The sequence below is a fragment of the Corvus moneduloides genome, chromosome 13 (genome assembly GCF_009650955.1).
Source record: "Corvus moneduloides isolate bCorMon1 chromosome 13, bCorMon1.pri, whole genome shotgun sequence".
Lineage (NCBI taxonomy): Eukaryota > Metazoa > Chordata > Aves > Passeriformes > Corvidae > Corvus > Corvus moneduloides.
This window is the reverse complement of record NC_045488.1, coordinates 1,348,636-1,364,814: the sequence shown is the minus strand read 5'-3', so window position 1 is coordinate 1,364,814 and position 16,179 is coordinate 1,348,636. Positions and strand designations below refer to the sequence as shown.

At 44.9% G+C, this 16,179-nt stretch overlaps 1 protein-coding gene across 1 annotated transcript in view; it reads left to right on the top strand.

The window, feature by feature from the left end:
- Positions 1-13,005, top strand: part of TNFAIP8L3 (TNF alpha induced protein 8 like 3) — a 46,005-nt gene extending 33,000 nt beyond the window's left edge. Inside the window, 1 exon segment of the mRNA XM_032122393.1 lies at positions 9,993-13,005. Coding sequence (XP_031978284.1) covers positions 9,993-10,555 — 563 coding nt within the window. The 3' untranslated portion in view covers positions 10,556-13,005.
- The last annotated feature ends 3,174 nt before the right edge of the window (positions 13,006-16,179 follow it).

Here is a 16,179-nt window from a genome sequence, read left to right as displayed (position 1 = left end):
CCTGCAGAGCCACTTCCAGCAATAGTTTTGGGTTGGGGTTTTTAGTGGGACTTTCTGTTTGGTTAGGGAGTTTTGTTTGTTTTGTTGAGGGTTTTTTGAGGGGGAGGATTGGGGTTTGGGGTTTTTGTTGGGTTTTTTTTGTAGTTTAATCTGTTAAGGAACATCAATCCATCACAGGATAAGCCTCACTGGAAGCTCCCTTATGCTCCTACCAGGCTCTTATGCTGGAGCAGGTTTGACATCTTTTGTTTGCTTAGTGACACATCCCAGTCCTACCCTTCCAGCTGTAAGACAGCCACAGCTGTGCCTCTCTGTGCACTGTCAAACAGCTGCTCCAAACGGGCTATAACCTGTAAGCCCTCCCCTTCCAGAGTTGTGAGCACTGATCAGCATCTTCAAAATACTTTTTTAATTTAGCTGACTCCCCCAAAACACATGCACAGAGAATAAAAATTAGACAATAAACAGTCTATGCAAAAGGCCAAGGAAACCTTGTTTCATTAATAGTGTTAAACATGTTGTGATCAGTCTGCAGCGTCTGCTCCTGACTTAGCAAAGTGCGCTGCTGTCAGACATTTCTTGCCATTATTGTCCTCTTCACCTTCCCCTCGTTTGAATTTGTTCTCTGGTATAAACAGAGTTGGGAAGCCTGGCTGGAATTAAGTGTGGGAATTAACATCTCCTCTGGGGTTTTTATTTAGGGACCAACAGTATGTTTTTCCAGTTGTACCTGATATCTGGCATTGGTTTATTCCCCCTCCACCCATCACCTTCTTAGTTCAAAACCAAGTGGTCAAGCAACCAAGTACCAAATTAGGAAACCAGCAGCACACTCTGTCCATAAAACAGTATCTCCCTCATTTGCCAGATACACGGATGCCATTAACTGAAATCAAGCTTCAAGAGCCTGTCTTCCCCTCCACCCCCCTTCCCTTGGCCTCTCCCCACTCCCACACACCCTGTCAGGTGTTACCCAGCCCACCCAGCCCTCTCACTGTGTCAGGGCACTCAATGCAAGCAGAGCAGATCCAGTGCTGTTGTCAGGGCTTTTGCCTGTGTTTAAAAGCCAAGCCAAAAGCCCCACGAGCAGAGTGAAGGACAGTTGTGCTGCTCACACTGCAGAGAGCCTCGTCCCACGGAGGGGAGCATCCGAGCAGCGTGGCTGGGACAGCTCTGCAGGGGTGGAGCTGCTGACCCCTCCTCAGAGCTCAGCTCACACAGCCATGACCACTTGGTCAGCAGCAGCTGGACACCTGCTGCAGCTGCGTCCTGGTGTGGGTTCTCTGGAGTTTGTTCACCCTGGCCTGGTGTAGCAGAATTGCTTCCCCCTTCCCATTTTCTGTCGGCTATTTCAGTTTCAGGGCATCTTCAGACCAGCTACCCTTAGGGTCCCGATTGCTTGCTTTCTCATGGAATTTTGTACATCCCCAGAGCATAGACGTGGTTATTTTTCATGCCATTCTTAATATATTGGAGCCAAAAATAGAATTATTCTATGTAAAAGGCAAGGACGTTTTATCTCTGGAGAAAGAGCAGTGTAGTGCAACAGCAAGCAATTTGAAGGCACAAAAATAAACCCTCAAAATTTTCTTCCTGAGAGGATGAGAAATGGGTGGGGGAAAAAATAGAAATTGGTGAAGCAGTACCCAATAGCCTGTTCATAGCTGCACTTTAACTATTTAAAGCACACAGATTGCACCGAGGCCTTGTTTAATACTTAGGGCTGATGTTGCCGGGCCTTGCTTTACTAACAGCATATTATTTTGTTCCTACTGGGAACAACCAGCTCCTGCATGCTAAAGAGACTTCTTTGGAAGGGATAGAAAGCTTTTGAGCTGCAGAAGCCCAGGGAAATCTGACCCTCCCGTTAACCAGGAGTGGTGCCTGTGGTAACTGCCAAGCACCAAGCCCACAAAAGCACAGATGCCTCCACAGCCTTCCTCTCTCCCTCAGCCTGCCAGAGGAGGGGATAAAAGAATACATGAAAACCATATACATCCTGATCAAGAATTCAAATCATTTGAGAAACTGGACTGAAAGCCCCCAAGACCTGTGCAAGTGTCACAATGTTCAAACAGCTTTTCAAAGTTTTTGTTCAGAACAAATCTGCCTCTTTGGAACCACTGCAAGCAAGTTCTACAGATCGTTGACAGAGAGAAGCTGCTGCGACGATTGCATCTGGATGAAGCAGGACAGCTGCAAGAGCTTGAAAGGTTTCACATGGCTTTTAAACAATACTTTGGCAAGAGAAGCCTTTCTTTCCTGGGTAATTGTTACTTTAGTGTGGAAGAACGTGGTGGTTGAATCCTTTCAAAGAAGCCTGCGAGCCTTCATTCCTTAACAAGATAATTGTTTATCATTCGTTATATGCCTGATGCTCCCCAAGAGCCTCTGTCCCTTCTAAGCAATAAACAACCCCTTAGCACATATCAAAGAACTCGTTACTCTCCTGTTGTGAAAATTACATGGCTGGACATTAAAACAAGCATAATTTTCCTATAGAGATAATAATTATTTGACTAATTGGGTATTTTTGCCACATAGTCCCCATGATAGCTTCTTTTTTCCATGCTGTGTCTTCTTGAAAGGACAATGTAAGAAATGTGGTAATTGTGGAGAAGGCAACGGACCTTCAACACAAAGTGTTTCAGACACTGAAGTTAAATTCTTCAGTAGTTCCTGCCCAGGATTTTCTATAGAGCCTGTACTGAGGGAAAAAAAAAACCTCACAGACAATCTGAAGGCAAAAAACTCCCAGCCAATTAAAGATGTCCCCAAGTGCCACCAAGGTGTGGGCTGCTGGGGTTTGTGAGCTACCCATGCTAAAGTAAGATCCAGCTGTAGTGTTTTGGGCATGCCTCCAGGCCTCTTTGGTCAAAAGAAGTCTTGTAGAGTAAAACTAGCATTTAAAAAACCCCCACACTAATGTAGTCATAAACACCTGTCTCAAAATACAGGAACAGGATCAATAGGTCATTGCAAGGGGTAGTAACCAATCTTCCCTTGCCAAAACTCTGCTGTCAGTGGGGAAGCTTTTCCTCTGGCAGTGTCAGGCAGAGCTGAACGAGCTTTTTCTGGGACAGGGATGGTCACTCTTTTCAACGAATTTTGCCATGAGCTTAATGAACTGACATCAAAAGACTTTGAACCTGTTTATAAAATACAGTGGTCAGTTTAACAGAACCTCTTTTAGTTGTATAGTAAAGCTTAGAAACCCAAACACCACAGCATTTTACTCTCACTCCTGGCAGACAGACTTTACCTCCCGAGCAGTTTCAGGTAATAGCAAAGCCTTGCTCACACCCTGGGCGTGCCTCAGGGTGCTGTGCAGGCTCTGCATCACTTACACTCCCTGCCAGCTGCCAGGAGCTAACCAGATGTGTTAGGTACAGCCCTTTGGTTTGTGGGACGCAGTGCACAGAGGGGATCCTCCCTGAGCCCCTTTGGCAGGGAGTGCTTTCCTCTGCCACCGGCTGGATGCGAGTTTGCAGGATATGGCCAAGCTTAATGTCTCATTTGTAATGTCAAACAGCAGCCATACAGAATCCCAGCGTGCTGTCAGCTGTGCCATATATTCCAGGGAGTGCCTGGGAGGGTTTCCACCCTGTGAGCCAGGCTCAGCCCCGGGACAGTGCTGTCATCCACACACCTCTTGCCAGCCACTGCTTTCAGACACAGGAGAGGAACACAGCCGTGCAGTTCAGTTCCCAGCCAGCTACCAGGGGCAGAGCTCAGCCAGACCCTCCTTGGCAGCTCCATCAGAGCTGATGAAAACTGCAGCTGAGCTCCTGTCCCCTGGACAGGCTCCTGGAGGCATCACCCAGAGGACAGCAGTTTATCTGCTCACGCTGCACTGCTCCTGTTCTCTTTACAGAAGGGGCCCCCCAGCCTTCCACCACCTCCTCCAGGTATTGAAAGGCAACTCCAGTATAGTGCTAGAAAAGTGAATGCCAGATACAAATCAGCAGCAGAAATAAGACTATCCTTTGGAATCTCCAGTCCCCAGGTTCCCAGACAGTGCCTTTTCTTGTGGCACAGTTGCTGCTCATCTAAAGCACTGAAAGGAAAAATGGTCTTTTTTCCATTCAGTCATATTTCCTCTGTACAGGGCTGTCGCTGCCATTTCCAGCAGGTCCAGCTTTTGCTTTCAGACGTTTGGGTACTGGTACATTCTCCCAGGATGATATAATTATCAGTCTGTAATCTCCTGTTCCAGTGCGGATATGAGCAACCCTTTTATGCTCACAGTAACAATTTAGAAGTGTTAAAGTTTGAGCACTGGGCCCCTGGTGCTTACACATGTTTAAGTTGGCCCTCCCTGAAAGCTGATGTATTCCATCTGGTCTATTGGATTTCTTGGCTTAAAGTTACTGGAAACACTGAATGTTTCTTCTGCAGTGATCCTGTAGCTGTCCAAGAGTAATACACACACTCAGAGCTCGTGCCCGGGCTGCTCAGGATTAAAACACTACAGGACAAGTGGTTTTAGTGGACTTTTTTTCCTGTCTGCTTTTAGAGCTATTTTGAAATCCTAAGTCCTGCGGTTCACATTTCTGATCAATCTTATAACGTGTAAGTGAGACTTGATGGAGAAATAAAACACACACGTTTGCAGCTCATTTCCTCTAATATTTTGCCTGAATTATGCAAATTAAGCAACTAGATTTTTTTTTTTGGTATTTCTGTCAAGAAAAGGAGCCACTACAGGCAACTCTTTAGGTTATAAAGAAGCAAGCTGCAACACAGTAAATTATCAACACAAGAAGCAATGCTGGATTCACCATTCAGATATCCACTACAAGGGCTTTACAACCCAGCTGCCTCATTGCCATTCCCAGACTCCCCCGGCTCAAGGGCAGGTATATCACTAAGTTAAAATACACAGGTGCATTCAAACTGGGTCACACAAGTCATTAAAACAGCACATTCCTACAACAATTTTCACAACCCATCTATCTCACACTGCAGCAGACTCTGAGAGCATGCCTGGCCCTTGGCTTGGTCCATCTCCCACAAGCCCGAGCAACTGCTAGCAGCTGGAGGGATGCCCACGTTTCCAGCAGCACTGCTGACTCTTAAAGCCTGTCTTTTGCTGCAGAAGCTGTGCTGCATTTTAAAAGTGAAGATTCAGGAGTATTAAAAATATTTCAGCCTCTTCATCATCTTTACTTTCTTATGCATTTCCATCTTGTTCAGTTAAGATTCAGCCCTTTGCTCACTTCCAGTACAGCTGGAGCACAGATGCAGGGAACCATTTCTGGTGCCCATCACCTCCCATTCCTGCCAAGCTGCTTCAGACCTGCAGCCTCTTCATGACTTTAGCTCAGACCTTTAATTTAAAACAGCTCAACTCACCTCTTCAGGATGCTCTCAAGACTACTCAGTACCCTACTCCATGCACTCCCTGGCTGGAAAACACAGCCACCCCGACTGCTGGGAGCTGGGGCCACGCTCAGCGTGGTGGGAAACGAAGCAGAGGCTCCACGTGTGTCTCACTTGAGAGCAGGTGAAGCCAATGAGGTAACTGATTACCCAGGACAAGCTGCAGCAGGCACTGGGGTAGCAGCTCCCAGTGTCAGGTGAAATTCCTTTCTCCAAGCCAGCCTGCTGATACAATTAAAAATGCACTGGACAACCTCCACAGAAACCCTTCAGGTCAACTCCTCCTCTCTCCTCTTTTGTGGTGAAGCCACACTCCCTCCAGAGTTCACTTCAACTCAACTTTCAGCCATTAGCCAGGGGAGAAAATATCCTGGCTGCAAAATGGTATTACGGCTTTGAGTAAGTGGCTGACTGGGAGGGAAATGGATTCATGTGCTCAGGAGGCTGGTTTCCATATCCTCATAATTGCTTCCAGCAAATGTTGATCATTCTCCCTCCTCGGCATGGTGGGAGCATCTTCTGGTTGACTGGATTTGCCGTGTGTTTTGTACAGAGAGGCTGAATGGGGATTTACATAAAAATAGTATTGCTGAGCATTTAGTTCTGACCATTTTGTATTTGGTACAGCCATCTGCAATCAAAATACTTGGAGAATATTACAGATGTTCTTGCACTTCAGTCTCAAAAACTCCTAAAATGTAAAACTCTTACTAGAGTTGCCAAACTTTTTCTGCACTTCTGTTATTAAGCAACTCTGTTATTAAGCAATCGTGTTATTAAGTTTAGTGGATGTGAGACCTCTTTGCCACGTTCAGCACCGCCTGCCAGGAGCTGGGCGGCCACTGGTGGGGAGTGGTGGCCTGCCCTGGCCGTGGGACTCCCTGGGCACAGGGAGCCTCTGCCCACCCTCCTGCCCACAGCTGGGCACTCGCCATCCCCCCGTGGGAGACGGGGCTGAAGAGCTGCAGCTCCTGAGGGATGGAGGATTGCTGTGGGATCAATACCGTCACGAGGGCCTTTTTAAACAGCTTTTATCATACACAGCTCTCGAGGTGACAGAGAGAGGCTGAGAGCAGATCTGAGGCAGAACTGGCCCTTTCTTTAGTAAAAACTAAGATGTCAGATTTTCTATAATGGAAGCTAATCACTACCCAACAAAGCAGTGTGCTTGGAGGGTCGTTTTTCATTTTTAGCCTTGGTGTAATGTTCCTGAAAGCTAATAGCATCTATGATGTTGTTGCTGATTTGTTTTGCTGTGTGGAGGAAAGCAGAAAATAGAATTGCTGTATGTAGGAGGTGAAGATGTATTTTGTAGTGAGCAATGTGCTGCAGTAAGAAAAGGCTGCCACGGTAAACATGCTGTCCCCACGAAAGCCTGCACGTAATCATGTGGCTAACCACCTGTGATCTTTGAAAGGCAGGGCGTCACCTGGGTGTCTGAGCACAATGTGGTTTTGGAGGCAGGAATCCAATCTATCCAAACAGCCTGTCTGGCTCTCCAGCACACGCACAGCCTGAATTCGAGCAGAGCCCCTTGTGAACAGCCCCGCGCCGCTGTCGGGATGCACGAGCGGGCTGCTGGCTGCCTTCTTCCCCTCCCACACGCGCTGTCTGCCCCCGGCAGCAGCGGCTCGGGCAGCGGAGCCACGGCCGAGGCTCTGCAGAGTGCCCAGCCCAGTGTCCAGGCAGGCAGCTTGCTGGGGCAGGTGGAACGCTGCCCTTCACCTCCTCCCGAGCTCGTCAGCAGCTTCCTGACACGGTGGAGGGCCCGGGGCAGCAGCTTCTGTATCTAACAGACACCACAGTGCACAACAACCTGTGTCCCCCCAGGCTCTGCCCCTGCCCGCTGGAACCTCTGTGCCTGGTACAGCCGGCTGGGATAAGGCACATGGCAGCCACGGTGGAGAAAGTAATTCCCAGCTCCTACAGCCCGTGCAGTGCAGAGAGCAGCACCCTGGAGCCAGGGGAGCAGAGCGTGCACAGAGGATTTGGATGTGCCTGGTTTCTGAGGGCTGGCATGCCTGGGGAATGCACATGCCATGGGAGCATGGGATGGAGAGACAGGAGCACAGAGTGGGGAGGGAGCCACAGCAGCAAAACAACAATACATCTTTATTTTAGTTTTAGAAAGATGAGCAGGAGCTCAGACTCATGCTGTTAAATAGCAGATCCCACACTTGGGACTCGCCATGGAAAAACATCCCAGCCTTAACATTCAGTTAAACTTGGCCTGATGCTTTCCAGCTGTGCTGCCCCTTTCACAGCCTGCACCTTTCCCTGGGAGCTGTGGTACCGTTGCCTGAGCTGCCAAACCCAGGGATGTCCCGGGAAAGAGACCCACGTTTGAAGGTCCCACTGCTCAGTTTTGTGGATAAGACACAGGACTTTGGGTACACGAACATATATCATACTTTTTTTTTCTGTGCAGGACATCCCTCCCTTCTTAAAAGTTCATCAGAAGCTTTTATGTGCTAATTCAGCATCCAGCTGTGTCTCAGAGATCACATAGGTGGGAGGGCAGCTGGATGTGTCTGTGTTTAAGGTGCTGGTGGCTCTGCTGGTCCCAGCTCCCCCCTGGGCTGTGTGATGGGGACGGGATGTTTCGCTCACCCCAACTGCTGGCTTTGTGTCGAGCCACAGAATTGCAGCAGCTCTGCAGAGCTCTCCCTGCAGCAGAGCTGGGCAGGGCACGAGCCAGCTGGGCTCTCACCTGGGCAAAGGGACACGAGGCTGAAGTGTTGTGAACTTCAGTAAAATTAATATTCTAAAAATCTACTGCAATTATTTCCAGGTTTTGATCACACCAGATACTGAACAACTGCATCCACTTGATTAATAGCAAACACTTACTACAGAAACAGACACTAACAATCTACCATTTCAGTGTGTCAAATGCACATAATTACTCATCACGGATACTATTTATATACTCACGTACTGCTAAGTGAAAGAATGCTTTCATCCTGGTTTTATCATTTCTAGATTAAATCACAGTTTTTCTATTTCCTCCAGACAGCAGCTCAGCCCCACAATTTTCTCTCCAAATGACAGGCAATTCTTTTAAGCACATTGAATTATTTTTTCCAGGTGGTGGTTCAGTTGAAATTAAATGTTACTCTTTAACATTGCTCAGCAGCACACAAAGATGACAACTTCAATGTTCCAGCCAACTTGAAAGTCAGAATTTAACCAGAGGACTTTGGATTCAGAGTGTTACTTACTCCAAGTGAGCACTGGCAGCCAGCACCCCTTTGTCCTGGCATGAGGGTGTAGGGAGCACGGGGACGAGTGACAACACTCGTGTGCTGAAGGCTGGAGAGGGCCTCAGAGCCCACCCCACCAACTTAAAGACTCACTGAGGCTCCACAATCAAATAAGCACTGGAAGATTTGATTTTTATTGTCATTTTTAATCTCTTAGTGGTTTGATTTCCCAGCAGCTGGTGAAGGACGTGGATAACTCCATCCCCCTTGGAGCAGCCAAGGCTGTGGTGTGGTGGTGAGCAGAGTGAGGTCCCAGCTGGCAGGGAGACATGGGCACCTCCTTTGCAGGAGCAGAGACTGAGAGCAGATGACAGGGAAAGGCAAGGAAGGTGTCTTGGAACAAAGACCAAGAACAAGGAACCTTGGAACAAGGCCACTCTGCCATCACTCAGAGCTCACTGGCTGCCCTCCCCAGATACACACACTCATCACCACCTGGCTGCAATGATAAAGTGCCCTCTGAGCCAACAGAGGCTTTGCTGCCCCTGTATTAACTTGGATAATTCTTTCATATCCATATTTCCTTTACTTTGTCCACAGAGGGTCAGTTAGAAGCAAACATTAATGTGAAGAACAGAGGAAGGTCAGATTAATCTCTACCAAGAATTACAGAAGCTCATGGGATAAAGCCCAGCAGGAGTGTGCTCAGGTGCTCTGCTGAGTGAAAGGTGCAGATATGAGTAAAAAAATCAAAAATCCCTAATATTTATTTGATAACTGTAGAGCAAATAGCTCAGATGTTTTTGTCTGGCAGGAACCGCGTGCACTGAAGCACCAACATTTTATAAAAATCATATTCTGTAATTTTACAAACTGGTAACAAAAGAGGAAGGCATTGATACTACAGATCAAGGCAAAATAAACCCATGCTCGTGAAGCTGCTTAGCCTAGCCGTGGAACAACAGTGCCTCCCAATGACCAGAGTGTAACTCTGAAGGTTCATGCATTGCTTGCCACTATCTCACTTTGCTTGTCTCTAGTATTTTATGTATTATTTCAACCACAGCATCTCAGTGGATCTCTCTGCCAAGAAAGCTTTCCTATTGAACTACAAAATTAAAAGGCTATCAAAGAATCAGCATATATATCCCCTGCCAGAATATTCTGTTCTTTATTTTCAAGCAAAAGCCCTCAGTGACAGCAAGACCTGAAACATGCATGTGTGAAACCCCAAGGATACCTACCTGGCTAGAGGGTGTTGGGAGTGTTCCTGCAGCCGTGGCTGCTCTGGTCAGTGCCACAGGCCAGGTCTCAGTTAAGCATATCGGTTCTACTTTTCTTAAATCATTGCAAAAATAATTCACCAAATAAAATTAACATTTCCCCTTTTTTTCTATCCCAAACCAGGTCCCGATTATTTCAGCTCCAAGAATCTCGCACTGCAAGCCCAGAAAAAGATCCTGAGTAAAATGGCAACCAAAACCATGGCTAACATGCTCATCGATGACACAAGCAGTGAAATCTTCGATGAGCTGTACAAAGTAACAAAGGAACACACCAGAAACAAAAAGGAAGCCCATAAAATTATGAAAGACCTGATCAAAGTGGCAATAAAAATCGGGATCCTCTATCGAAATAATCAGTTCAACCAGGAAGAGCTGGAGATTGTAGACAAGTTCAGGAAGAAGCTGAACCAAACTGCCATGACAATCGTCAGCTTCTACGAGGTCGAATACACTTTTGACAGGAACGTGCTCGCAGAACTGCTGAACGAGTGCAAAGACCTCGTGCATGAACTCGTAGGGCGACACCTGACCGCGCGCTCCCACGGGCGCATCAACCACGTCTTCAACCACTTTGCAGATGTGGAGTTTCTGTCTGCCCTGTACAGCCTGGACGGGGATTGTCGGCCATACCTCAAAAAGATCTGCAATGGCATCAACAAACTACTTGATGAGAAGGTTCTTTGAAACTGCGCTCAAAGGCAAGAAACCAACCAAAAACTTCTCTCTAGAACTGGCCACCCTTCATAAGCCATGGTAGGCAAGCAAGCTTCCTCCCCATCAGTCTTACTGCAGTCCCCAGCAGGGCCCAGAATGTGCTCACCAGGCTCATGATGAAGTGGAAAACTTAAATCAGAAAGCTATCGATTTTACTGTTTTGTTCAGATCATTCAGTCTTTTCCAAGGAGCAGAGTGAACAAGGCTGCTGATGTATATCGTTCAGAAACAGATTGCTACTCACCATGATCTCGCTAGCTTTGTGTTCAAGGCTGAACATGCAAACAGAAAGTAAACTCAGATGCATGGCTGTGTAAAAACACACAGATAAAGGCAAGAGCAATGCATGGAATTTACCCCCAAGGCCCTTGGTGCATATATTTTTTATTATTTCCACGCCAAATGAAAAAGCTTTGACAGAAAGTAGGGCTGTAATGGATTAAGTTCACTCCTTTCAAAAGGATCAGGAATCAATATGAGAAAACATCTCTGATTTTACATGGTATATAAATCTAATAGGAGAACAACACATCATACAAACTGAAGTGGGAGAAAATCTAAAGAACTGCTCAATGAAGCAACAGTTTCATCAGTTTTGTTTTATACCTGCTAACAACAGAGAGAAGGTTTGATTTTAACTTGAAAAGCAGCTCAGTGGTTCGAGCTCAAAGGTAAATAAAGTAGTACAGCAGTTCCCCAGCTCCCAGGGCTTGTGTACTGGGTGACATCAGGTGAGGTCAGGCTGAAGGCTGTGCTGCTCTTACTGTTCTGCCTGACAGAACAAAATACTCTTTGTGAAGATTTTGAAATTGCCCTTGTGAGGAGCAGCATGACCAAGACACCAACATTTACATCCCTGATCCTCAAAGTACTCAGCCTAGGTACAACTCTTGGTTTAATGTGCCCATGACATTTGTGCCTACAGTAATCAGAGGTGGGATACAAAGGAACCCATCCACTATTCTTGCAGTGCCTCCGAGTGTAGCATATCCACAAGTCAAAAGAGAACAGCCTTAGTGACTCTGGCGAGTTTCTGGAGTGAGTTTTTGTTCAGAATGTTTTCAGTGACTTTTCCTTTTTTTTTTTTCTTTGAAATAAAATACACTGATGTCTTCAAACTGAAAACATTTTGCAAAGAAAGAGTGGGTTCTGCAGTCGTGGTTGGACACAGGGAGTGGGGGAGCAGAGCAGATGCTCCAGCTGCCACTTGCAGAACCTGGGTAAGTGCCAACTGACCCAGAGTAAAAAACATATTCAGAAATCTCTCCTTGTCCTCTCCATTTTATCCTCCAGACTCATCTCTATCTCTGATACTGCAGTATCAGGAGCCCTCTCCATTCAGCTGACACAGAGAGCAGCCAGTGCCATCATCTGGGGGTAACACCTTCCATATCATGTATACTGTAATAGAAAGATGCATGCATCTGAACATTGACAAAGACCAGAAAATGTATTTGAAAGCCATTCCTCTCTAGGGGAAGCTTACAGGGTTGATCACTCATTACTTTAGGATAAGACAAAACCCATGTTTTTCATTTAAATAAATTGTCACATACTATGGTATAAGAGAAAACTGTTCAAAATTCTTATTCTCCTTCTGTCTTTCCTCACCCCAGAATAACTATCCTTTATCTCTTGCAACAACAGTTTTTACTGTCATACTTTATACAGTTGCAAATACACACACCCAGGTCATGTACTCACTTGGGTTGTCCTAGATGGATTTTTACCTGTTCCCAGGAGAACTCATTTGAAGCACAGTAAAAGTGAAAGACATTGGCAGAACAGTTTTTAACGGTGTAAATTTCCCCCACATAGTTCCTTTAACCATTAAAAGTAGACGTAGTAGCAATGAAGACGGACAACTCCTTTGCAACACAGAAATGAAACAGCAACACTTGGGGTTGCAAGTTCAGCCAGTTGCAGAGCCATATTTACATGCCTCATTACCTGCATTTCTTCCAAGCATGTACTTGTCAGCTGATGCTTTTGAACAGTATTTCTTGTATCCAATGCTCCTGTCCCAGTGCACATGTCAGATTTTGTGTGTTTCATTCGTGGCAAACAAACCTGGGTTCTTCTTTTAAAGCCAGAAAAAGAGATTATTCAAGATGTCTAAAGGAAAGGGATATCCTGTATTTGTGACTTTTTGTGTGTTGCAAGTATCAATATTCAGATTCTGGTATTTTAAACACACCAGCTGAACATCTGTTGTTTTATTTAAAAGTAATCTGAGTAGCCTTAAGGAAAAGTATGTTTTCAAGTATTTCTCATACTTGCATATCCTGTGTATTCATTGCTTACTTTTGTACTTGTAGCTTGGTATGTAACAACATTGCTAAAATATGGGCAATGTTCAGGTCACCTTAAATATATTATGTATTATCACATTTGTGGATTAAAAATGTGTGATTACTGCCCTTTTTGTTTCCTTTTGATTTATTTATCCTACCACCTCTGTTGTATCACAAGCACATCAGCAGCAAAGGAGCAGACACCACAAGCCCAAATCTCACTCTTCCAAAGTCCTTCTTGCAAGTTTCCCATTGTATGTTCAGCCCAGTTTAGCACGACGTGATTTAAGGTGGATGGAAGACACAGCCCTGACAGACCTCAAAGCCCTGCCCTACACATGGAGATGCTGGAACCTACCAGAGCATTTTTGCAGCAAGCATTTATTCTCCTGTCCTTATTCCCAGAAAAGGCAAACTGTTTTGGCTGAAAGAGCTCAGGATTTGCAAACAACTCACATGGCAATTATACTGAAAGCAATGAAATACTGGCACAAAGAGAAAACTGACAACTGCCTTAAAATCAAAGTTTAAAGCAATCTTCTTAAGTGGTGCTTTGAGCCTTCCTGCTGGTAAAACATTGCTGTCAGGTTAATTTTATGAATCACATCATGGCAGGACACAATATTCTTTGCTTCATCACTGACAACTTTATATAATAAAGACAAAAAGGTTAATGTTCAAGAAACTCTCATGGGAGTGACCACTTCTGACATCTTAATGAAATGGTGCCCGTACCACAGAGCATCACACTGAACATGTGACCTGATTTGTGCTAGAGAAACATTCTCACAGACAAGCACATAAATAGCTGGCCCTGAAGAGAACCAAGCAGCAAAGCACAATTAACTTTCACCACAGCAACAGAAATGCAAAAGCAAATTTTAACTGGATGACTTAAGCAGGTCTATTTTCATTTTTACATAAATCAATGCCAGAAAAAGACCACGCACAGTCTTACCCACACAGAAAAAGAGAATACAGCTTTTTATGCTGAAAAACTACTTGTGGGACTCTACAGGAGAGACACACTTTTCCGACATTCAGAAAGCACCAGTGTCATTTATGAGCTACTTGCACGTACAGGAAAACCTCCAGGTAGTGCCATCCATCATACAAATTTACAGGATGAGGAGGGTTTGGGAATACTTAGCAGAAAGTAATATAATCCACTAGATTTAGTCTGTACCTGGGAAAACACCCTGCATCATACTGCCATGTTGCACTTCCTCCCATTTTCCTGCCAAAGTGTTGGTTTCAATCAAAATACCTGAAAATACTTGGGGTGAGGAGGTAGAAGCTGACAAAACAGTTGCAATATGGGTCCAATACAATCACTTTGCTGCTGACTCCCAGATGTCCAGAACTCCCGGGGCACACAGCAGTAGAACAGTGAGGCCTGCTGGTAGCTAAGGGTTTGCTCCAGTCTCTGCTAACCTGCCAGTTCAGCAAGGTCCCTATAGACTGACGGGCCTCTGGTTGCCTCTTGGACAAACTCCTTCATGCAAACTGCTCCTGTGCTCTCTTCCTTCTAGCCTGCTTCTGTGCACCCTATTTCCCTTCCTGGAAAACAGGTTCATCCTTCAGGATCGACCAAGTCACAAAGAGAAGTCATTACACCACTATGGAAGATGAGGATACTCATGACAGAATTTTCAATACAGAACTAGGTGGAATAATACTCCTTTGTAGAGTTACCTCTGCAGCTCTACTTCCAAGACAACCGGATGACGGACTAAGATCAAGATTCCCAGCAGGGAAATGCTGAGGTTCCCCAGGGCCTGAGCTCCCCACCTCAGCCAGGACTCCTGCCCCACAGCAGCAGCTTTGTTACCCCAAACAGCCTCGTGGCTCAGCTCAGGGCTGCAGCCACCTTCGGTTCAGCCAAAGTCACACTGCCCAAGCTCCCAACTCCATAGCAAGGGCTTCTTATGTTCACACTGCACTTACAAATACCCTCTTCCTGTCAGCTATGACCAACAAGAGATACTGAAATCTCCTGTGATGCCTAAAAACAAAATCACAATCTGGCAGTATTCCCAAAAAAAGGACTGGATAATGTGAGCTGGCACACAGAATGCTGTTTAAAAAGTATAGTCCTTCCCTGTTCTGATATCTATCTCCAACTGAGACACATGACATTTAAATTATTAATGGATTCAAGACTTCTGTGATGTTACAGTCTTAATCACTGTTCAGATGCAAAGAAAAACAAAATAGAAACTAGTTCTTGATATGCAGAAACACTGCTACATATGGTGGAAGAGAACATTTAACAAGTATCAAACTGATTTTTTTAAAATAAAACTGAGTTTTATTAAACTGCAAGAAATGCAAATATGGTGATAGATTCAGAACAGTATTTGTTGGGCAATCCAAAAATAAAGACTGACATAGGTACAATTCCCTGCAAACTCCTTTAAGTGATGTTACCATAAAGCAATTAGAATCAGAATACTGACACCCTAACACACACTATTCATACAGTGAAAACAGTTACAGAGAACATTACATGAACAACAGAAGGCATTGTTGTCTTTGCTGTTCTTTAAACACCAGGACATTGAACATCTCCTTGCTGAAATGGTTTAAATGCATAGGCCACAAACAGATACTTGTATTAGAGTTCCTATGATTACAGAAGTCCAGTTGCATAACACAAGTCTGATTTACCAGCAGGGAAATCATCTGCTGGAAATTATTCCACTATAAATCCGTTTTCATTTATATAAACTGTCTTGAAGTGCCAAGTAAACATTGAAGTATGCAGAACATTAAATATATTTACAGGTTCAGTGCACTTCAAATTCCTCAGTAAGAGGGTACTGAAACAATAAAAAAGGAGCTTTGCTTGGATCATTATACTTGTGATAACAAAAGTAGCTGGACTTAAAAAAAAAATAGCTATCAGCACATTAACATTCTTACAACGATTCCATGAACGTTTACCAAATGTCAGCAAAGTAAAAGAATATTTTCCTTTACAACCAGTACTTAACAGCAAGAATCAGTAATGCTGAAATACAAGTTTGCTTATCAAACACACGGAGGAGAGAATTCCACTACAGAATCCCTTCAGACCGTGTCTGAACTGTGTGTACCACCTCAGATGCTTAAACAGAAAACATGACCAGCTATAAATAATAATAACCAGTACTACTTTTCATTTAACATCTAAATAAATTAAGATTGCTGGATTTTCAAGGCTGTGAGGTTACTTCAGGAAGAGGAGAATCTGTTCAGACACATTTTCCACGTTTGCTGCTCTGATTTAATCTCTCATGCTTTGCTGCAGTTCCCAGG